The following is a 24,011-nucleotide window of genomic DNA, read 5'->3' as shown; positions in this document are numbered from 1 at the left end:
TCAAATCCTGGGCTGGCTCACACTGCCTGCACTGCTGGGGCCAGGCTGGCACTGGTACCAAGCCAGCAAGACTGAACTTCACCTGGTGCATCACCGTGTGCTGCTTCTACCTGCTGTGCACCCCAGTGGCCACTGCCGCATCCAAGAACCATCAGTATCTTTCAGGACCAGGCTCAGGCCCTGAGGTAAGTAATTTTTTCAGTTTCAACATTTGAGCAGTCCTTTGGAGTGCTGAATAAATACTGGATTATTAAATGGGATTTATTTAATAAGTAAAAATCGAACTGGATGTAAATCCAAGAAAACTCTCTGAAGCTGTGGCTAGGAGCCAATGTGCTCAACAAGTCAGAGTATTTGGCAGACATGCTGTAATGAAATAAAGACACTTCAGCAATTACAGAACACTATAAATGGTCACATAAAACATAAGGGCACTGTGTATAGGCTAAGCAGAAAAAACCCCCACTTTAGCATGAACTATAAAAGGTCTCTTTAGAAACCAAGGCTATCCACCATCAGACTTCACATGAAAACAGCATTGGCTGACACAACATGAAAAGCTGCTCTAATACTCTCACCCTACACACCCACTTGCTGATAACACCTGGGTCAGGGGGAGGGAGGGAAGAGGGAAAAAATAAACTAAATTGAGAACTTGGTCAGAAAACAGAACCAGTTAGAAACAAGATTTGTTCATAAAGCTTTTCTGACACTTATAAAGAAACACTACTCTGCAGATCAGAACAGGCAAGTATTTTAAGGAAACAGATCATAGCAAACCCAAGGAAAACTAATATTGATGATCTTGGATAAATGTGAATTCTGCCTTCTTTTCTGCCTTCACTAACTATTTCTCAGAGTTTCTATTTTTCTCTGTCTTCTTTCATGAGACTTTATTAAAAGATTCATTTAAACTTGATTAGGTAACTTTCAAAAAGGGGATTTAGGGACCACCTCAGACTCACTCTCTCTAGTCACTCACTTTCCAACAGAACCAGATGCTGTATGCACAGAAATGAAGAATCTGTACCTGAAATAACCTTTCCCATCATCTTCTTTGATTTCCAGAGACACAGAGAAGGTGAAGATATCACTGTCTGGAGTCTGGGGGGTGGCAATGGCTGAGAGCGGCGTTTGTTTGGCAGAGCGACGGAAGGCAGTGGCAAAGCTGTACAGTATTCGGCTCACCTGCATTTAGACAGCACCAGAGAGAGATCAGAAAGCTACAGATGTACAGGATGCAGCAGTTAAACCTACCTGAATTTTTCACTAAATAACAGAATGAGAAGGAACTGTATGAAAATAGTTCAGTTTTAGCATCTTTAACTGCTTTTCTACACTTCTTAAGAGGGTAAACTATTAAATGTGTATTTCATATCTGAGGTTTCTACAATTAACTTGGGGTAGAAAAAAGCCAAAAGTGATGAACTACATTACTTCTAAAGTGCCTGAAGCACTTCCCTTTAATTTCAATAGTAATGTTTACATGTACATAATCATCATTTGACAAAATTTCAACTTACAGCCTCTTGGATTTCACATCTGAAGACATGGATCCTGAAGAGTTCTGCATTGTAGTGGCTTTCAGTGAAAGCAAAGCAATCACTTTCAGGGGTCCCATCATGCCCTCGTACACAGAAAAGGATTTTATAGATTGGATAATTTGCTATTTCCGTGTTTGTCTGAGGATCTAAAAGTCTGTTAAAATAGAGAGAGAAAAACACACACACACAGCTTGCACCTTTAGAAGAATTACTTCAGCCAGGTATTAACTTGCAAGCTTTAACAATTTCATCACTACTGGAGAAAATACATCCCAATGAAACTAACTCTTGACTGTCCTTTAATGCAAAGTTTGAGCAGAATAATTGTATTTTAATTGAACAGCATAAAAAAGCACAATGCAACAGACATTTGCACCAGTAATTTCCCTGTAGTCTTCAGGGCTTAGCCTTCAAAAAGCTACACTAATATGCAGCAGTGGATAGACTCATCCCTGTTAAGCCCCACGTATCAGGCATTTTCCAGTCCCACAAACTAAACACTTTCCAAGCTATTTCCAAAGTGTTCATCAATAACCACTCCCACTATGGCTTTGCGGACATCTTGGGTCATCATAGAATCATCATAAGATTTTGTACTGATCCTTGGACATAAAATGTCCTTGGAAAACAAAATCAAAGCACGACTTTTCTCAAATCTCTTTAAACCCACTTTTTCCACTGAACAAAATCCCAAGTTGCTCATGTCTCCTCCCTGGTAGCTTTTTTCCTCTGCTAAAAGGAAATGAGATTAAATGCACACAGTCACAGAGTGCACCTGAGCAAGCTTCATACCTCACTGTTCCTTCAGAGACATTAGGCACTGACAGGGTCACATCTAGAGAAATCTGGCACTGGCTTCGTAGGATGGACATCATTCTGAGGGCTTCCACTTCACTGCGGGGAGCGTTCACAGAGGCACAGCCTAAGTAGGTGAGCTTGCTAAACACCACGCTGTCCTCATCTGTCATAGGTGTAAAAGGGCTCAAATCCTCACAGTCTAGGGTGAGACACAAAGTTGAACGTAAGAAGCAAGACAAGGCATATGTAAATAAATTATCAGAGATTGACTCATCACTAACTAAATGACAGAAGTGTTAAAGAAAGTCAGGTCAGGCCAAAATACTATAGAAAAACCCTGCCTGAAGGTGAGTTACTGATGGCAGAGAGCAGCTCAGCTATCCCAACTCTATAACCAGTTTGCTCAGAGGGCCTCTTTTAAGAGTGCACTGATTTTCATTACAGCAATAAGATACACAGATGAGCTAAATGGACTGATATTTTATACAGCCAGGCAAGTAAGCATAATATTTCTGCAGCAGCAAGTGCTTTCAGAAGAGAGGCTAGTTCAGCGTATGTTAACTCTTGCACCACATAACCTGGCATTTACTGCACTAGGAGATTACAAGGGGAGAAACAAAGAAAGGGTGGTGCACACGCCTGTACCTAAATTCTCATTCCTTTCCCCACAAAAAGCTAGCCCATAAGATGCCACCAGGCATTCCCCCTTTATTTCTAACCTCCCTGGGATGGTTTCACTGGCAAACTCATTTCTGGTTTCTGGAGTCCTGCCACCGACACTGGGTTAATGGTAGAGGATGCTGAAGCTTCAAGGACAACGGGTTCATCCCCATCTCCGTCAGCTCTAACTTCATCTCCATGGTCCCGGTCACTTGACTGATCTTCCATGAGTGGGTCCATCAGCACGTCTTCAAGCTCCCTCTGCAGCTGCTGTTCGCTTCCATTCCCCACAATCTAAGAGCCACAAACAGAGTTGGGACACAAAAAAGACTGTTCAAATGAAAAAAAACCCAAACCAAACCCAAACAACTCAGGCACAGGGTCACTCAAATGACTTTTTCTGCCAACCAAAGCAGCAGTTAACAAATATAACCCGGTTACAACCGCAAACACAAACTGCAATGTGCAAATGCTCACCAGCACACGTTATATCCTCCCTGCTTTAACAACTCAACAAACTCAAAGGAGGAGTTTTCTGGCACTGGAAAAAGTGAGGAGACTACTTTCAAACTAGCCTTTAATCACCAACTACAAAGACTAGCTTGTGAGAGAAGAAAGTTGCAGGTGTCCACAGTACAGTGGTCTATAATAATTCTCGGAATGGTACCAGAAAGGGCTAAATATAATTAAATATACTACACAGTTAATGGGTAAGATAGCAAGGTTTCATGGAAAGAGAAGAACCTGGAACAGGATTATGCCATCATGCTGAGGAGAAGAAGCAGTGTTGTTTTATTTCCTAACACTCATCTACAGCCCTCCTTTGCACTCATTGAAGTCAACATGAAAGGCACAAAGCAACCTAAATGGTGTGAAATGAGGTCCTAAGGTAGAAGGAGAATGAAGACATTAATTTCAGGAAAATCTTGGATACTGTATCTAAGGAAACTCTTTGTCCATTCCTCTGCAATGGGAAGTGACTGATGCTTTACATAGTTCAGAAATCAAGCATGGAAATGGAGTTACAGAAGTATTTTGCCAGATGGCAGCCAGAGAAAGGTACTTGATTCCAACACTTCAGCTGCTGCTGGTTATTACTGTTGGCACTAAACCTCAACCCTAGGAGCAGATACGCATTTCTATATCCTTACGTCTCTGTAAGCTTACTGACTTCAGATGCTACACTCAACCTAATAAAATCCAAACTGTGCAACTCCCCCAAGTTCTTACAAAGAGTGTAAATGAAATATTATTAAAGAAAAATCTCCTTCTTATTTTTAATCTGTAAAATAAGACAATAAAGAAAGGAAGTGGTTAAAAACAGAAGGAAGAATTCTGTCTGCTCTGTAATCTGCCCATAACACAAGCTCAGCACTGCAGCAAATTCCATCTGCCTTGAACCCAGCGTCTCATAGTAGGAAATTAAATTATCTTGAAAGTACCTGAAGGAATGGCCAAGGTTCTTAACAGTAAATAAATCAAGCTGAAGTCTGCTAAGACTGCCGAAATAACGCTGGGGCAGATAACAGAACACCTTTATGCACATGGATGAGCCTTGCAATTAATTAAATATACCATGAGCAAAACATCAGATGTCACTTAAATATGTGTATGTGCATTTCCACAGGCGTGTCTCAGGAGTAATTACAGTGAGATGAGAGGTTTCTCAGCCAAGTCACAATTCTCACATACGGCCATGCTCGTTGCATCCCCAAAGACAAACTTCTCAGTTCAGAAGGAAAAGGAAGAAACATGAAGTTTACTGTCTTCTCTCTCACACTCAGGCCCACAATCTCCAAACAGTTATCTCTATCTGCAGCCTCTATCTACATTGCATTAAAGATGTAAACTATATATTAATTTTCTGGTTAATAGACAAGAATATTAACAAAGAACAGAAACTTCTGACCTAGAATTACTCTAGAACAGAGGAGAACACAATTATTTAAGAGAAGTCCCCCAGATCTCTGTTCTTCAGAAGAAAGTAGGCAAAAAAATTGAATTGACAGGTAATGAAAAAACCACAAGCACATGAGATCCTTTATGGCTCTCCTTTAGGCAGGAGAGACATAAGAAAGAAAAGCAATAACCTAGTGACTGTTTTACTGCAGAATCTAAACAACAACAGTAACAAAACTCTGTGAGAGGTTTATGCTCTTAAACCTCATGCTCAAACACAAAGTAATTTTTCAGTATAGATTAAAATACACCCATGTGCTATAGGGGATCATCTGCCAGAATATCTGCCTTACTCAGCTGTACCTCCACAGAAGTATCAACAACCTGTAACTAGTTACAGGAATCCACAGATTTGCATTTTCCTCCCAATAATTTTAGCATTTATTTGCATGATTCATCATGGAAACAATGAAAATCTTGCACTACCATCAGTCAGCAGAGGTATAATCCTTTTAAGTATGAAGTTTATTATTCAGGTCTTTGCAGCCATTCATCAGGAAGATGATGATGATGGAAGATGCACCGTGATACTCTACTGCACACAGTTTATACGTCTTGCAACAAAATATAATGAAGCAATTATAATGTCCTGCCAGCCCTGCTAAAGCCTATATATTAAAAACCCTAAAGTAACTTAGTTTACAGGACCTGTTTTCTGTGAAACTTGAAGTTAAAATTCATTCTGGCAAAAACCTGCATCTCTCATGCTTTTGCTCACAGAGATTAAACAGGCTTCAGTTTGGGTTTGGGAAAGGAAGGTGAGGAATTTATACCCAGTGAGAATTAAATGCTGTAATGATATTAATATAAAATGCACATGAAAAATGTTCTATTCCATCAAAATTACAAGCCAAAAAAAGTCTGAATGGTCATCTACTGTATTTGGTAAAATAATCAGCATCAGTAATTTATATCCAGATACTGCCCAATAAACCATGATCTTGACAATAAAAGTTCCTAAAATGAGTAGTGACAGGTAAAACATGAGCCCAAGTTGTTCACAGTGTGACAGGAAATGGGCATGTTAAAAAAAATAAAACAAATCTCCTACATATTCTAGAAGCTCATAATTAAAATCTGCATTTAAAAAGTAATTGAAAAGAATCCCTCCAAGAAAGCCTCCCTTCTCTGCCCACACTACCCTCAAAAAGAATTCTAAAAGACACAGTAAAGACACTTTTGGACTGAAGAAGCTCTCTGTCCTCCTGGCACTAACAGTCCAGTACCTAAGAAATGCTTCACGTAGCTTTGCTTGAGATAGAGGAAAGAAGCCATTTGCCCTAATCATTGTTTTCTCCATTTCTCACAAACATGAAAACTAATTTTACTTAACCTTTAAATAGGATGTAGCAAACTTCCTTTACAGCCACATGGGGGATTTTAGAACTGTAGTTTATCCCCTTCCCTGATGCATGTGCTGCTGGCCTCTGCTGTGAGAAGTCTCGTTGTACCGTGTAGTTCAAGAACTCCTGTTCTTGAACAGAGCAGAGTCAGCCAGCAAATTATAGTTCCAAAAAACAATCACTAACAAGCCCTTTTTAAACTGAACCAAGTATTTCAGCATGAACAGAAAGCAAAAACACATTCATGAGTTATGACCCACAGAAGAAAAATACAGTTCCTGATTGTTTTCAGAAGAAATATTTCTCTATCTGGACTTGCGAAAGAACAAACAAACAAAAAGTGCATTAATTCAGTCCACAGCACTATTAGTTAAAACTACAGCATATCAACAAATCTGAAATGAGAGCCTCAGGTTTGAGGTACAAATTTCACAGCCTTTCACCTTCAGCAAACACAAGCCTAAACTTCTAGCACCATCCTTAGACTGCCCTTGGCAAATGAAAGATCCTCAAACTGCTTTTCTAAAGAAACAGAACACCAGAAAAAGACACCTGAACTTATTTTTCGCTTTTCTTAGTAGGCACATCAAAGCAAATGGGGTTTGACATATGCAAACAAATTAACTTGGTTATAAATACCAAAGCAATTGCTTCTTCCTGAAAAAAACTCATCCTATTTGTACCTGTGAAACACACCTCAGTTCTCATGTTGTACTGTTAATATGAATTTTACATATACTACTTAAACTACTTAGACATCACAGTGGCAGTACTTTTAACATATCTCTGACAACCTTCACAACTCCACTTACCCATGCACACATGGGTAATAATACACTAAAAAAATTTAGTGTATTATTTAGTGTTAATAATACACTAAAACTGGCTACTGATGACTATTTGCAAGCTGGAAAAAGAGATACCAAGAACAAAGCCATATTCTACAGTAGTATGTCTCTTTTCTTGTAGAACAACACCAAAAGACAATTTCTATCCTTAAGAACGTCTAAAAAGTCTTCCTATTTTCTCTGCTAACAGTTTTTTCACCTCCCTAAACAGAAGGAAGGAGGTTAACAGGCAGATCCCTGCATGGGAGAATTGAGAATGCACACTGACTGCTTATCTAAGGTGTACTGTTTCCAAGAATCACTCAGATTGCAGCCAATAACCAAAGAGCACATACTCTCAAACATCAAACACTGAAAGGCTCAAGGTGAATCACTTTGTTCAAGGATTGTGCTCAGGCTTGGCACTAAATTCATGAAGAAGCTTATCTTTAAGACCTGCAAAGCTCTGTGACATTCAGTGCCAAATCAGGGAACAGCATAACTTGATTTTACAGTTGTTGATGATCAGGAGACGGCAGCACTGATGTTGTTCCTTCCTCATCAAGAGGAACACCATACCCACAGCCAGCATTTCATAAACCACTTTGGAAGCAAACACGTGAGTAAAACTTAAGGAGTCAGTTTGAAACTGATTCGGGGTACTCTGAAATATTTGCAAACTTTATGAAGATGACTTTATACAAAAGTCTCTTCAATTTCTTTGATTGTACTAAACAAGATACAGCATGTCATACGAACACTGCAGGACAGCCACAAGGCCATTGTTAGACCAACAATACAAACAGCTCCCACGTGGAGCAAGAAGTGCTGCAGACTACAGCATTTCACGTTTCCACATTTTCTTTGGGAATAACAGGATGGAAAGGAAAATCTAGTTGACCATGTCTGTCTCCTGGGCTCTCAAACGATGCATCACAACTTTGGGAGCTTATTATGTACACTGCCACATAAGCATTCTCAAGGTAAGCACCACTATGGAGACTATTCCAACACTTAATGGACTGTTAAGTGTTCATAGCTGCTGGTATTTGCAGTATGTAGAAAGACAAGTGTGAGGTTACAGACTTTCACTGGGTTTCACAGATCACCAAGCTGATTGTTCAAGAGAATCTCAATTTATTTTCAGACGATCGTATGATGTGAAGCAGCAATCTTCTGCAACAGCAATAAACCACCAGTGAACATTCTTGCCAGATGAAGCAAAAGTAAGATCTTAAGACTCTTAACTAACAGAACTAGCTTCAAGCCCTATATAAAAAGAGAACAGCCACTATAATGGTACAGCTCATCCAGGACTCAAAGGAATGCAAGAAAAACAAACAAAGCACCTGAGAGGTAAAAGCAAGATGAGCAAAAGCATCAAGAAACATTCAGTAAAGTCTCTGTTACAACTGCTGCTAAGGGAAAGAGGAACACCCAATCCAACAGGCAGAACATGTGATTTCTCATCATCTTTAAAGACATTTTCAAGACATAGATGTGACTGCAGACATCAGTCACATGGTGATGTGATGGTGGAGTATCTCTTTCAATCTCCCTCAAAAAACATATTAACTTGACTCACTCCAGGAAAGATCTGGTTTTCAACACATTAAAATGATGGAATTTGGAGTGAGCACCCTACTTGTGTCACTTTGTTTAAAGATTGCTGGAATACAAATTGGGATGAAAGATTTTCTTTCAGTAGCAAAAAAAAAAAAAAATAAAAAGAGGAGGAAATAAAAGAGAGAGTGACAAGGGTCTCTTTTCAGAACAGCACTTTTAGAAGTGAGATATCAATGCCCTTCCAATTCACACGAGCCTACCACATAGGCTTGTATTCTCAGATTCATGCCAAGTTGTTAGTTATAACTACGCTTCCACATTTCTTAAAGAGAACATTTCACATTGGGGAAAACTTTAATATATGATTTAATTAATGGATATGGTCAAATCAAGCATATGTTTAATGTTACTTTCTATCTGAAAGCTGTGATGAAATCACAGTTCCAAGTTCTTGACAGTCAGTCTCTTTCATCCTAAGCACTTCATGAAGGATTCTGCAAAGTGGGAAAAAACCCACAGGTAGTGATGGAGAGAGCTCTTACCCAGAACCTAATTACCACCTCTGACATCAGCCATAGTAATGCAGAAATCACTGGCAAAATTGATTCCTGAATAAGTTCTCCCTTCTGTCAAGTTTTCCACAATAAAGAAGTCCCTCTTTAAGCTCTCTATGGTTAGTTTGATTTAGAAGAATAGGGAACAAACTCAGGTTATTGATTCTTACCTTCAGTCCTGTTTTTTCATCATCACTACCATTATTTGTAGATGGTGTTTCATCCCCTTGCCTGGAAACCAAGACAAAATCTTCACTGTTAAGAGTGGATACCGAGTCTGAAGAGACACTGATTTTTCCAACAGAAGCCTTGTCATCCATGACTTAAAAAGGAAGTTCGATTCATGAATGAGATTAAATATGTTATAAACTCCTGAAAAACAAAAATCATAAAAATACTTATATAAAACTTCATGCTAAAATGCTCAAACGTTTCTTTTCAGAAGCCTGCTGACTAGTTATACAAGGTAACACATCTGACAGCACCACCGAGTTACGACTCTCCTGCCAGTGTACACTCATGGTCCTGCTGTGATTTTACTAAGAAGCATACTGCTGTCAGAGCACTGGTTTCCACAGCTCGCAAAAGGGAAGTTAATAAATCTCTTCACAGTATCCCATGGTTATGTCAGGCACCATTTTCTACACATAGCACAAAACAGGCCCTTGGAACACACACTATGCCAGCTGACAAAGGACTCGTATTAAAGCCAGAACGACGAAGTCCATTTACTCTCTTCAGATAACCTGTCTGTCTTCACCTATGTTAATGTTAAAGTTAATTCTGTAGCTATCAGAGCTTGCTGTATGCTGCAGTCACTCTCTTTTCCCCCAAAACAAGAGTTAGATCTAACTCTTAATATTTTGTGATAAGGATTCTCTAAAACAAGGAGACATCTATGCTGAATCTTCTGTACTGTAAGGAACAATAAAAGACTTCCAAGAAGCAGGAAGAACAGCGTTAGCTGGATCAGTACTGAGAATCAGAGCCAACAGAGGGTTTTAAAAAGCTGGAGCTGGCACTGAGAGGCATTTGAAGAAAGGAACAAAAGGTGAAGTTCAGCTGCACACCTTGAACTCTACAGCACAAATTCTCAGAACCCATGGCTCAAAACAGACTGCGTGATTAAAAACGGGTGATTACATTTCCCAGAAACCCAAATATATCCTTATCACAATGGCTCGGGTCTTTACATGCTTCCAGGCATGACCAAACCCAAGTGCTTTTTCAACCTCAACTTCTGCCTTCCATAGGTGAAGGACTGTCCCAACCTGGCTTCCAACAGAGCAGCCAAACAACGGAGAAACCTGGCATAGCCACAAGCATGGCTCATCGCATTCCTCGCTGAACCAAGAACAATGCACCCAAAATAGCAAAGCCTGCTTTTATTTCCATCAATACCCGGCTCTGCACGGCCACCAACATGACATGAAATCTGCCAGGAGGACAACAACTCTTTTTTTTTTTTTCCTCTGGGTTATTTTTAACCTGATTACTTTACCAATCGAGTCGCTTCGTGGTCCTGAAATATGTTTCAGTGGACAACTGAAGCAGTGTGCGAGAGGAAGGAGGATGTGGGTTGTTTGTGGACGTCAACATAGCTGTGATTATTTGGTTTCATTTTCAAAAGTATGTAAGGTATTCAGGTATCCTCTGCAAAAACATTTTACGATCCACTGACTTTCAATGAGAATTACTGGCTGAGAAATTTAGATATTTTGAAAGGTTTTACTCACTGTATGTGTCTATCTGGCACCACTTGTGTGTATCTTAGGGCAGAGTTCTCATTTTTAAAGATGCTTTTGTTTAAAGAACTCATACTAAAACATTTCTGCAGAAGTTCCCTATTGCACCATCTATACAATACACAGACCACCCGAAAACAACTAAATTAAATATACTGAAACACAGAATAAAAACAAGCTTCAAACACTTAATAGCCCTTTGGCTTTACTGCTTTCAAACAATACAAACTCATCTGCCACACTAAGACAGGCTGGGTAGAAGAGCGGGCTTTGATCACAAGCAGCTGTAAAGATCATCTAGGCAAGGATCAATTTAGCTATTTATTTTGGTGTAGTGCATCTGTGTCAAAATGCTGATTTCACCTATTTGCAAAGTCTATCAATCTGACACCTTTCACCAACGTTAAGTTCAAATAAAGAAGTAGTATGCCCTTATTTTGCATATTCTTTTTCGATACTGTGGTTTAAACAGATGCCACACTTGATCCTAGAGCACAGCCTAACCCCTGCAGTAGTTTCACAACACAGAATTGCAACAGCAGAAGGTCCCAACTTTGCCAACCTTACATTGAGCAAAAATCTCACTGACATTACACAAGACAAGACAGCACAGGAAAGGGACAACGTAGTAGACTACTGTAAGAAGCTTTTGTTTCTTAGTGATGTATGAGCAAGCGAGACTCAATTACCCAACCGCTGGAATCAGCCACTGAGGTTCATCATGTTAATGCTCAAACAGTTGAGGTGCAAAAGCAGTCTTAAGATACTAAAAATGCCAAAGCACTGCCTAAAGTTAACCAAAATTCCCATCCCCATACTTTGCAGGCATTTTATTTCCTGTGCTCCTTGCTGTCGCTTTGTTCCATGCAGCTTTCCACACGGATCATTTTATCTGGATCAGGAAGCTCACAATGGAAGAATCAACCAGAGAAGGCCTCTGAGCTCGTTAAGATATGGGCCAGCCTGGAAGGACACACATCAAAGACCAACAGAGCAATTAAGTGCACAGGCTTATGACTCCTCTGGAATCAAAAAGCAAGAACAGCAGCGGTGACAGCGCTCTTTAGTAATACCTCCAACTTGTTTAAAAGCTGAAGCTTTCCGTTCTCATGGTTCAGAGGTAGGAGAGAAGACCCCAGCCAAGTGCAGATCTCAAGTTTTAATGGTTCTCAGAAGCCACAAACATCCCTTACAAGGAAAGAGACTTCGGTTTGTTTCAACATAAATAAAATACGAGCTTTTGAATTCAGCATAGTTTAGGTCCTGACACAAAGCTACACCACAATAATGTAGTTAGTTGCCTGCAGGTGTCTTTACACCTCGAAGGGAGACGGAGCGTCTAGGGAAAGCGCATACTAAGTGGCAAAGTTTGAACCACTTATTTCTTTGCTCACCCGCGTCATTAAATGAGTATCCTGGCCTATCCCCACACAAAAGACCATTAGAAAAAGCTGCGAAATGAGATTAAAATTCTAAGTCTTGATGCAATTCACCTTCACTGCTGTTGTTTCACAATGTTACAATGTGAGGCCAAGAAACAAACTAGATTCGTAAAAGATGTTTTTGTTTAATCTTTAAAGCAACCAAACACCAACCTACCTTACCCTCCCTGTTCAAGATAACGCGCAAAGGAACAGCAAAGACACCGTTCACCATGCTAAAATCTCAAGCAACTGGAAAATAGAACCTAGTTCCATAGATTTATAAAATATAAACCTAGTTCCATAGATTTATAAAATATTTATCTTTTACTTTTCTATCCTCTCCCAAGTATTTGGCACCTGACCTGCAGTCTGTGATCAAAATTTTCCTTGCAAGTACTGCCAGAATGAATTTAAAAGAGCTTAAAGCAAACAGTAAGAAAAAGAAAACCATAAAACCTTCCATTTTATATTACTGTAAGAGACTGAGGCTTGAATGCCACCTTGAGACATGCACAAGTGAAGCAAGGCACTTGTAACTATGGCTGCTCTCACTCCATTTCCAAGGGACACCCATTTTCCAGTGTTTAGAACATCCACAGCCACATAAAACAAAAGCCAGGGGGTAAGCTGAAGTATCAGTGTTTGAGCTGTGAACTTCTTGGACTGTTTAAAACAGCAGTTACCTTCAAGTCAACAGCAAATGCAGCACCCTTGGCCTGAATTTAGAGAGGAATACAACACAGAATATACTTAAGTTATGGGTTTTCAGGGCAGAAAAGAGAATAAGCATGAGAACAGATATGCAAACTAGAGAGGAGAAGAGACTTTTTTTGCCCCCCATTCATATCTTTCTCAGCTTTTGTTCTTCAGCTGCAGTTCCTATAGCAATTCCACAAAGCTACAGTATATCTGATGAAGAATGCACCCGACACAGCAGAACAATACATCAATATTAACTAAATTACTGAAGAACAGCATAATTCAAGAAGCTACCTTGAACAGCAAAGTCAGAAAGCTTGGCATACAACAAACTTATATCCTCTATCCCCTAAACCACAAATACACTAAGTATATTGTTACGGAAAACAAGGAGGTGTCACACAGCACTGAGGTGACTGATTCAATGCAAACTGATTCACTGAAAAGAATGTATGTTCTGTTTCTATTCCCCTGGCTTTATGCAGAGCTTAACAATAATATCCAGTACAGTCCAATTTACACACACAAAGTTCTACTTTCCTACTTCTCATCATTAGCATCTTAGTGTGGGTGAAGAATGGAATTTGTAGCAGAGTTCAGAAGCTTTACAATGCACTTTGCAAAGCTGTGGTATGACAAATAAGCCAGCACGCTTTAGGACTCTTAGGTCTTTAGTCTTTGACATCTGTGATTTCAATTCACGTAGTGTAAGCTGATTGTTTTACAGATACAGCCCGAGTCTTGGAAAAAGCCTGGAAAATGCTACACTATCATCCCAGGCTGTTGTGCCAGGTGCTGCAGCCTGAGCAGCATAAGAAATGTCAGAGCAAAAGTGATGACACACTGACAGACATGTGGGAAAGGAGCTGCGGTTTGAGTGTTTCTGAGCACATACACATCACCTGTACTTTACTGCAGCTTTGGGGGGGATGCACCAACCATACAAGAAAGATCTATCACTAGCAACCCTTTTTATCCTCGCATATCACGATTAGTCTGAGCAATCATGTTTGATCTTTACCCACCTTCCCTGTGCAGCACACGCTCTCAAATGCAACAAGAAGTATTCTGCACTCAAAATGAAGCAAGAAAACCAGCGGAACACTGCACGTGAAAATAAAGATTAGGATGACTAAAGAGAGTAATGAATTAAAAATAGTAACTACAATACTAACTTCCCTGTTCATTTTAAAACACTGGCAGCCACACATGCTCCCACTAACCTCAAGAGCGAGCGAGCCAAAGAGATATCATCATTTAGAGATAATGCTGCCTCAAATTTCACCCCCCTCCTCTTCTCAGGAGTGGTAAAGTGCAGATCTCAGGAAGCTGAGCGTATCACTAGACATTGTATGTAAAACCAGGCATCAGGCAAAACACCAGAGTTAAGCTAATGCAATCTTTGTTAACAACCCTTAACAGATTCATAGTTATTGCCAACATAATTTTAATCTCCATTTCAACTCTCTGCTCAAAGGACAAAACTGATTTTTAGGCTCTCGGAATAAGCAAATTCCCCAACCCCAGAAACACGCAGCAGGTCCTGGGAAACCATGCCTTATAAAAGAAATGCTGACGCTGCCTTAGCTGGTCCGTCACTGGAATGAATTAGCTATGAACGGATGCTCCATCCGTGCTCAGCGGCTGCTGCTCCATCAGGCACATCTCTGAGCTGTCTGCACAGGGGAGCTGGGACATGCAGGGCACAACACAGGCTGGAGGCTGGGATAAAGGCAGTGAGCGCAGCCAGAGGCTAAACAAACTCCTACCACGAGGCTCTATATACGTCTGGAGTTCCTCCCTCATTAGGATTCAAAGAGAAGCAGAGAGTTTTGCTCACCAAACACAGTACTTTCCAACTTTGCTGTGGAAGAACTGCAAAAGGAGAGTTGCATTTGGTGCACGCTACTAAAAGCTACCTGCACTGGGATCAGGAGAACAGCAGGAACCCCACTGCCAAGCTCCATGTGTTAATTTGTTTACTCTGTACACAAAAATAAGTTTGCTCAGGTCCTTGACCTTTTAATGGTAAGTAGAGCCCTTTAAAAAGCATACAGTGTTTCTGTAATTTAATCAGCAATGGGGCACTCTGTGCAGTTACACATTTTCCAACAAATCTGCCCAAAATCTCAACAAATCCCATCAAGTTTTCCTTTAACACAACCTGTAAGTAGAATAAAAGGGGGGATATGCAGCACGCTGTAGCTGTATAACAGTACAGGTAAGCAGAACTTCATCTCCAACTTGTATTTAAGAAATAAACATGGTCTTTCCTCTCTCTCCAAACCTCTCCTGAGTATTTTTTCTCCTTCTCCTCCTCTCCCACGACATGCCTTGAACAGGTAAAACTACACAGACAAAAAGTCTACTTCTACCAGCTCGATTTTCACTTATTTTTTGCTGATGGGTGTTTTTAAGCAAACTTAGTGCACTGTTTGTTTATACTGAATTTTCACCCCTAACTGACACAATCAGCCCTCAAAAATTATCTTCTGAGGCCGTTTTAAGTGAAGCAAACGTCTCCCTGCCAACAGGAAGGAAAAAAAAACCGAGAGCAACACCGAGGTTGCGGGACATACACCCAATAAAGACCGCTGGACGCAATGAAATGCCACAATTTAGGATCCACCTGGAAGCAACAGGCATCAACCAACGCAGCCGGGCCATGGGGAGGGAAGCGGGCGCCTGGCCGGGAAACCAGCGGCGGTCCCGGGGGAGCCCAGTGCAGCCCGGGACAGGACGGCCCCGCCGCGGGAGTGAATTCCGGCGGCTCCGGTACGCGCTCGGAGGGGTGCCGGTAGCACTGGTGGGCTTCACGGCGGGAGGGGCCTCGGAGCAAGGGGGGTCACCCCTGTCCACCCCGACGGAGCTGGAAGGGACAGGCCCGGCCCGGCGCACCCCACCTGCCCCGGGACCCGGCCCAGGGAGCCGGCAGCGCCCGGCCCTCTGCGGGCCGGGGCGGACTCCCGGCCTCACTCCCACTGCCACCCGCGCCGACGCCGCGGCCCCGGCGGGCGGAGGGGACGGGGGTGCGAGGGGGAGACACGACCCGGGGGAGCAAGGGAGGGACACGCCGGTAACGAGGTGCAGGAGAGCCCCCACCTCCCGCACGCCCTCGCCGGTCAGGGGCAGGGAGCGGCGGTGAAACCTCGGAGCGGCGGAGGGACAGCGCCCGCACGCACCTCGCAGGCGCCGCGAGAGCGGGCCGGGACCGCCGGGCAGCGGCGGGGAGGGACGGGGCGGCCCGAGGAACCCACCTACCCCGGCCGCCGCCGCCGCCGCCTCCTCCCGGTGCCGGGCCTGGGCCGCCGCTGCCGCCCACCACGTGACCGGGCGGAGGGGGCGGTGCCCCGCCGGGCGCTTCCGGGTGCGGGGCGGAGGGCGCCCGAGCGCTTCCGGCGGCCGAACAATGCGGTTCCGAGTCGCCGTCCTGGGCTGCGGCGGCGGCGCTTGTAGGTCCCGGCGGGCTGGCGGGGCGCGGGCGGCGGCCCCGGAGCGCGGTCCGGAGCGGGCCGTGGCTCCCGCTGCTCCCGCCGCCGCCGCGGGCCGGGTTCGGAGAGCTGCCCGGCCCGGCCGGGGGCGCGGCGGCACGAGGGGCCGCCCGGGGGGCGCGGCTGGCGCCTGGGCCCGACCCGGCGCTGGGGCAGCGCGGCCGCAGGCCCGGGCGGCGGCTCACGGCGGCTCTCCTCCCCTCTCTAGGTCCGTAGCCGGAGGCCGCGGCGTGCGCTGCGGTAGGAGCGGCCGCGGGTGCCAGCGGGGGGACGCGGCCCGGCGCTGCAGGTACCTGCTGCTCTCTTTCTCTCTGCTTCCCGCGGGGCCGGGGCTGCTTCGCCTTTGGGTGCGGTTCTGAGCACGGTTTTGAGGGGTCGTTTGATTGTTTTTCTCTCTTGGAGATCAGCAGTAGTGGAAAGTGAAGTTGTGTCAGGAGACTGGTGGCTCTACTTCATGTAGGCTCAGCAGAACGGGTTGAACTGCAGGACGGTGCTACCCCTGCTTCTGAACTCTCTGGAGTCCCTTGGTTCTGAAATCCTGTTGCAATTCTTTCATGCTGTACGCTAGACGATACACTTGATGGGCTTGAGTAGCGAGGAGGTCACATCTCTGAATGACGTCTGATCAGCAAACTGCAACAACCCTCATTATCAGCAGATAGTCCTAAAAGTGTTCCTCTGTGAACCCTTGTCATGTGAATTCATACGTTTTCCTGTTGTATACACTGAGCTGACATCTCACACCCCAAGAGAGCAGTATCTGCTTTTATCTATGAACTTCAAAGCTTCTGCTAAAGCTTTGTGTGGTGCTTGCAAGAGTTTTGAGGTATTGGTTTTGCTTTGCTTTGTTACTTTTATCTCACCAAATCTTGCATCATTTAGTGTCTGTGATTTCTCCACTTCCTGCAATCCCAGCTCTCTGGCAGGATTGCGTGAGCAGTGTTTCATTGAGAATCACTGTAGCCTTATAAAAACTCTTAAAAGAACTGTTGAAAGTCAAAAGATTGGTACTTGTTTGGTGGGAGAGCCACCGTTCTTAATTCCAAGTACTACCAAACAAGAACAAACTTCCTAGAGGAGTGATGTGCCAAAGAAGACAAGAAGCAAGACTTCCTGCATTGCCTTGGTGTACCGAACAGGGAGCCTAGAAGCACGATTCATGTTAAGAGAAGTGTTTGTATGTCTGGCAAGTGCAAAGTTCTTCCTCACCTTGAACCTATTTGAATCCATGAAAGTTTTTCAGGCATTAAAGGAAATCAAGAACCAAAAGCCAAAGGAATGTCATTGTTATTTAGTAAAGACAAAATCTCTGAAGAGTCTTAATGTAGAAGCGAAGCTTAACAAGAGCTAAGACTGCTAAAACTACTGCCATGGTTTCCCTTTAAATTCGAAACAAATAGTGTGGTAAACATTTTAACTCTTTAGGATACGGCTTCAGGAGAATTCCTGTCATAGCACCTCTACTTTATACCAAGCTGCATTAAATGAACGAAATGTGAAAGCTGTTATAAGGCGAGGTGTAAACTTGATTGTGTTTTCCTTCTTTTAACATATCACACGCTTTAGTATTCATTTAGGATGTAATATCTAATTAAACACACACTTCGTATTATTGCTTTAGACCCTTTTAAGTTGCATTTTAGAAAACGAAAAAGGTTCTCACTTGGTGGTTTTTTTTTTCTTGCTGCTTTTCCTCAGGTGTGCCAAAATGTCAGAAAGATCAGATATTCTTCACTTCAAGTTTGACAACTATGGGGATTCGATGCTACAGAAAATGAACAAACTGAGGGAAGAAAACAAGTTTTGTGACGTCGTGGTCCATATAGATGATGTTGAAGTTCATGGGCATAAAATTGTATTTGCTGCTGGCTCTCCCTTTTTACGAGATCAGTTCTTACTGAATGACTCCAGAGATGTCAAAATCTCTATACTGCAGAGTTCGGAAGTGGGGCGGCAGCTGCTTCTCTCCTGTTACAGCGGCATTCTGGAGTTTCCTGAAATGGAGCTGGTAAACTACTTGACTGCTGCAAGCTTCCTGCAGATGAGCCACATCGTTGAACGATGTACACAGGCCCTCTGGAAGTTTATAAAACCAAAGCAGCCGTTGGAGAGCAAAGAGTGTGAACAGCAAAGCGACTCCTCTGAGCTGAAGGAACACCAAGGAGACGACGACTCTCTGCAGCAAGATTCACCTTGTATTCAACCTTTGGAAGACAGTATGGACATGGAGGATAGCGATATTCAGATCATCAAGGTGGAGTCCATTGGGGAGGTGACAGAAGTCAGAAATAAGAAGGATCAGAACCAGTTTATTTCTTCTGAACAAACTGCGCTGCATTCCTCGGAGCCTCAACACTTTCTTATCAACTCCACTGTTGAAAACAGGGCAAGTGAAATAGAGCAAAACCACCTCCACAACTATGCCCTTTCCTATGCTGGCAGCGATAACATCATTCTGGCCTCTAAAGATATGTTTGGGCCCAACAACCGAGGTATAGACAAAGGCCTCCAGTGGCACCATCAGTGTCCAAAGTGCACAAGAGTATTTCGGCATCTGGAAAACTACGCTAATCACTTAAAGATGCATAAACTATTTATGTGTCTGCTCTGTGGCAAGACATTCACTCAGAAGGGCAATCTCCACCGGCACATGAGAGTGCACGCAGGCATCAAACCCTTCCAGTGTAAGATCTGTGGGAAAACGTTCTCTCAGAAATGTTCCTTACAGGACCATCTCAACCTGCACAGTGGGGACAAGCCCCACAAGTGTAACTACTGTGACATGGTTTTTGCGCATAAACCCGTTCTGAGGAAACACCTGAAACAGCTACATGGTAAAAATAGCTTTGACAATGCCAATGAAAGGAACGTTCAAGACATAACAGTGGACTTTGATACATTCACATGTAGCGCTGCTACAGACAGTAAGGTCTGTCAGCAAGCTGATGCAAGCCAGGTACTGGATGCAGGGAAGCTGCCTCAGGCTGTGCTTGGTTTAAGGAGTGATAGTACCTGCGTCAACTGAGCAGTTAAAACCAGCCCTTTGTAGAGATCATGACTGAGGAGCAGACAGTTGGTTTGGGCTCTTACCTAAGCTAGTGGTATGCCCTGAAAGGCAATGAATGGATGGATGGATGGAAGGATGGATGGCAGGTTGGATTGCAAAACCTGGCAGGTCTCCAGCCACCATTCTTAGTCTTACTTGATATTTTCTGTGAATAGCAATCTTCCTTCAGGTTTCTGTCTGTGTCTCTACTGTGGATTATGGGGTTAATTGTTTCATTTCTCTCTGATTACGAGACTCAAGACTAACACCTTTTGAAAGACTGTTGCTGGGGGTTGCCAGTAAACCATCTGCTGTACAGTTAGAGGACTCTGTGTCTGGGCAGATGGAGGAGAGAGCAAAGAGGACAAGTCTCTGAGATAACCCAATTATTATTTTTTTTTTAATCACTGGATAACTGAAAGCACTCCACATAGTTAAATTTAAAATTACCTCTTGAAATTACCTTTCTCTGGTCTTCTATCTAGACCCCTACAGTTGAAATGAAGTATTTTTGTGTCACTTTCTTGCCCTTTCTAAACTATTTCAAGAAAATGCCGCTGCCAGTCAATGCTATCTTAAAAGCTCTCAGGGTTTTTAACCTCAACATGCATTATGAAAAGATAAAACCCTAAATGATTTGGCAGGGTTAGCTGGTCATTGCATAGAACTGTTCAAAATGAGAAGAAATTGCAGCTCTGGAATGCGAGAGGCTGGTGCCTGGAAAGCAAGTGTGACCTATGTCTTACACTCTCATACCTGGGATTTTTAAAGGGCACTTACCAGTGTATGTACTGACTAAGACAAGCTAAACACTTCAAAACTAGAATTTATCACCCATCTTCCATAAATGTTGCATCACATAAGCCACAACAGCTGTTAATTTTAAAGCAAAGCTGGAGTGGAGAAATCCTGCTTTTTGACACTGTGAAAAGAAACTGTTTTCAAAGCTGCAAATGTCCAAGAACTCCATGCCTTGCTTTTTTAGTTCTTGTATATCTCTCCTTGATAGCTAGTAAGGGCCACATGTCAGTTAACTTGAAAAAAGAAACAAAAATACCTGCCATAGGAATGTTAAACAACAAAGTTATTTGATTTCTTGGACATTCAAATAATATTTTTTTTGTTGTTTTAAGTGCCCTGCATAGTTCATGGCCACTAGTGTTTTACAGAGCATAGGATGAGGTATAGGTAGCACAATTTCCATAGGTTAATATAGCAGCTATAGCTGTACTCAGCAATACCTCTTGTATACCGCCTTAAACATCAAATGTAGCGGGAATGGCATGTTAATTGGGATTCTGGGATTATACCATATTACTTCTCAAAAGTGCCGTGGAATTATCCGCATCCCAATCAGGCTGAAAGTAATTTATGAGGGACACCATTCCCAGTAGAACAGCACTCTTATTACACTGAAGTGTAGCATAAACTAATAATCAAATGGCTGATCCTCAGTAGAGAACTGCTGTTTGTATTTGGAGTAAGTATTTCTTCCAATGCAGCTCCTTTCCACAAGGTTTGCATGAGGCTGAGATTATGCTTCCTACCTAAAAGTAGTACTGTTTGTGTGTTTGAATGAGGAGGTGAGGGTGAAAGGCTGCTATTGTATGGTTAAAAATGCTAAGCAGGTATGACCAAAGGTGTGTTAGAGCAAAAAATGGGTTTGTATGTAATTATCAAAAGCTGGTCTTGATCTTCAGATCCATGTGTGTAAAAGCCAGGATTCCCTTACACAGGCATTACACTGATGGACGTTAATGTTGCAGAACATTTTCAGAAACCCACGTAGGTTCAAGTAGAAAAGCGAGGTGATTCTGTGAATCAGGTTTTGCAATTGTGTTCGTAAACTACTGTACTTGACTGTTACGTGAACTGTTCCATGGACAGCTATGAAGTAAGCAATGGAAATGGAGTCAGGGCATTACATCTTTCAAGTTGTAGCAAATATATTTAGGCCTAAAATCTATTTGGAACTTTTAAAAGGTTCAGGTTCCTGGGGCAGGAAATAGGTTTGCATAGGAAGAGAAACTGGTTTTCCTCTTAAAGCCACCCGCTTTCAGAATTGTTTTGAGCTAAAACTGAACGTGATGGTTGCAGCTGACACTGGCATTCTGTGCTCAGGCAGAATCTTCTGTATTGTTCAAACATTTTGATAATACATTACTCACTATATGGAAATAAGCTATAGCACTAACGTCAGAACGAAGATAGACATGGAGAATAAGAGCTTGCAGAGCCAGGTCAACATGCTGTAAGGGATGAGTGAACCATCCAACCAGATATGAATATGGACATGGTAAAGAAAATGGTCTTCTGCCAGAGAAAGGAGTAAAACTGTACAAATGCTAGAAACAGTGGCAGCAAAATGGATGGTATTGAAAGCTTTGGGAAGCTTGGTTTGATTGTTTTTGTGGAATTACGAAGCTGTAATCCTACTGTAGGGAGAATACAGCTTGTTGAAGCTGATATGAAGAGACAAGGGAGTTTCCTAAGGAACAAAAAAATGATTTGGTCAAGATACATAAGTTTTGAGTCCACCCTGTGCTGTGGCAATGTCAACATCTGAGAAGGCTGGGACTGCGTTCCGTTAAAAGGCTGCTTTTGGGGTCGTTTGGTGAGACCATGGCAGAAGTAAATAGTAAAAAGCAGAAATGCAGAAGACTGCTTCTCCGATGAAAATGGACGCATCTGTTGGATGAACAGTGACTTCTTACTGATGTCTGTGCTTTTGGCCTGGCCAAAGGGTGCAGGCCAAAAGGTTTACGCAGGAGATGGCTGCATGACTCCAGAAACACTGGAGATCTAAGAGGGCAATACACTGATGGCATGGTGCAGAGCACGCTGGTGGTAGAGTTAATGTAAAACTTGCCCCTATAAGGAACAGACAAGTGAAGAGTATAGAAGAGGTATTAGAACAGAAAAATCTGGCTAATGCTTCTCTGAATTGCAGATGAAAATGGAGTGAGAATTATTTTAAATGGAATATACAGAGGCAGCTCGATTTCTATAGAATAAGATGAACTTAATGGTCCATGTATGTAAAATGTTGTCTTCATTGCAATGTTCCAGTTAGTGAAAGACTAGATCCATTGGATGTTGCTACTGATGCTGCATATTCAGATGAGGACTATGGCAGTTATCATAATCTGTGTGTTAATGTGTAGAATACTATTTGCTGGTAAGTGGATAGTCTCACAAGTTAATGTGCTGTACAACTTCCTGCATATCCTAAAAATAACTGAAGTCTATTACAAAACTATTTTAATAACTCCTTGAATATATTAGGATTTTTTTTTTTGTTTGTTTTATGTTGGCATTTAATTTATTTATTTTATATAGAAGAAGAAAACCTTAGAACTGTTAGGTTTACCAGTGGTTTAGGCTCACCACTTCTCCAAGTGGTGGTAGCTTGTGTAGCATGTGTTCCTGCAGCGTCTGGTGCAGCCGCACAGCCTCCTGTATAGATCAGGGATGAGTATTTATTTTTCTTTTAGAAGACACGGTTTGCAAATTAGTAACTGATAAAACTGAAGTGTCAGTCTTTTTCTAACACAGCTTTTTGGCAAAACTTAGCTGCCCGCTGGACTTTTGTTGAAATAACTTTATTGTGTGGGGCGGATTTTGGTTCTGGAGTCATTGGGAGGAGTAGAGGCGAGGAGGGAGAATCGAGATGTGATGATACAAACTGAAACTGTTGAGAGAACTGTAAAGTCACGTTTAATCTTGATTTTTAAAGACAAAAGGGGGAACGCGGGTTACCTTCCTGATGTGGTAAGGGTTGAGAAGGTAGAATGGACGTTTTTCCTTGGAGATTGTATAATCGATGGACTGAGCATTAGCTACCTCTGCAGTGACTGGGCAAAAGTCTCATACTACGCGTTGTTACCAAAGCAGGCGGTCAGTGGCTGTCGGTAGCTTCCTCCCCGCTCGGGGGCCGGGGCAAAGCCTGCTGCTCGGCCCGGCGCTGCGCCTTTCCCTCGGCCTGTTCTCGCTGATAGCGCCCGCCCCGGGGCTGAGCGGAGCCCCCGGTCCGCTGCTGTCCGAGATGCCTTACGGGGGCGGCGGCCCGCGGCGCCCCGGGCCCGTACGTTGCTACCTCTACCGGACGTTTGGCGAGGCGCGCCCCGGTGCCGGCGCGGTGTCTCCCGGCGGCAGCCGCTGTAGCAGTGCCAACTCTCATAATAAACGTGCTGCTAACTCTGTCTCCCGCCGACTCTCATTGCTCACCGCGGTAACGGTACCGGGGAGGGGAGCAGGAGGGGGCGGGTGGACGGGACCGCGCTGGGGCCCCTTCCGGCGGCGCTATCGGAAGGGGCGGACGGAGGAAGCGCTTCCGGCGCGCTGCGGTACTGGCG

General features: G+C 43.0%; 2 protein-coding genes across 7 annotated transcripts in view; one reads left to right on the top strand and one right to left on the bottom strand.

Annotated features, from left to right (window-relative positions):
* The window catches only part of RABGAP1 (RAB GTPase activating protein 1), a 70,654-nt gene extending 54,176 nt beyond the window's left edge, over positions 1–16,478 (bottom strand). The window contains exons 1-6 of one of the 6 annotated variants that reach the window (XM_030507536.1): positions 16,381–16,478; positions 9,422–9,623; positions 3,062–3,296; positions 2,337–2,541; positions 1,524–1,698; positions 1,031–1,188 (exon numbers count right to left, since the gene is read on the bottom strand). In XM_030507536.1, coding sequence (XP_030363396.1) covers positions 1,031–1,188; positions 1,524–1,698; positions 2,337–2,541; positions 3,062–3,296; positions 9,422–9,571 — 923 coding nt within the window. In that variant the 5' untranslated portion in view covers positions 9,572–9,623; positions 16,381–16,478. Of the gene's footprint in view, positions 1–1,030; positions 1,189–1,523; positions 1,699–2,336; positions 2,542–3,061; positions 3,297–8,716; positions 8,804–9,421; positions 9,624–16,221 lie in introns of those variants that run through there. The other 5 variants (XM_030507539.1, XM_030507538.1, XM_030507537.1 and 2 more) reach the window with 5 other exon arrangements.
* A 26-nt stretch (positions 16,479–16,504) lies between these two features.
* On the top strand, positions 16,505–23,860 carry ZBTB26 (zinc finger and BTB domain containing 26). The gene is made up of 3 exons (XM_030507542.1): positions 16,505–16,571; positions 16,819–16,899; positions 18,309–23,860. Exon 3 carries the CDS (start codon positions 18,319–18,321, stop codon positions 19,633–19,635), a length of 1,317 nt encoding a protein of 438 aa, XP_030363402.1. The 5' UTR covers positions 16,505–16,571; positions 16,819–16,899; positions 18,309–18,318; the 3' UTR covers positions 19,636–23,860.
* Positions 23,861–24,011: the final 151 nt, after the last annotated feature.

The sequence above is a fragment of the Strigops habroptila genome, chromosome 15 (genome assembly GCF_004027225.2).
Source record: "Strigops habroptila isolate Jane chromosome 15, bStrHab1.2.pri, whole genome shotgun sequence".
Lineage (NCBI taxonomy): Eukaryota > Metazoa > Chordata > Aves > Psittaciformes > Psittacidae > Strigops > Strigops habroptila.
The sequence above is the reverse complement of the archived record's forward strand: the minus strand, read 5'-3'. Positions and strand labels throughout refer to the sequence as shown.

What these genes read in the sequence shown, in the direction of transcription:
- ZBTB26 (XM_030507542.1), top strand. Translation starts at nt 18,319, where the DNA reads ATGTCAGAAAGATCAGATATTCTTCACTTCAAGTTTGACAACTATGGG.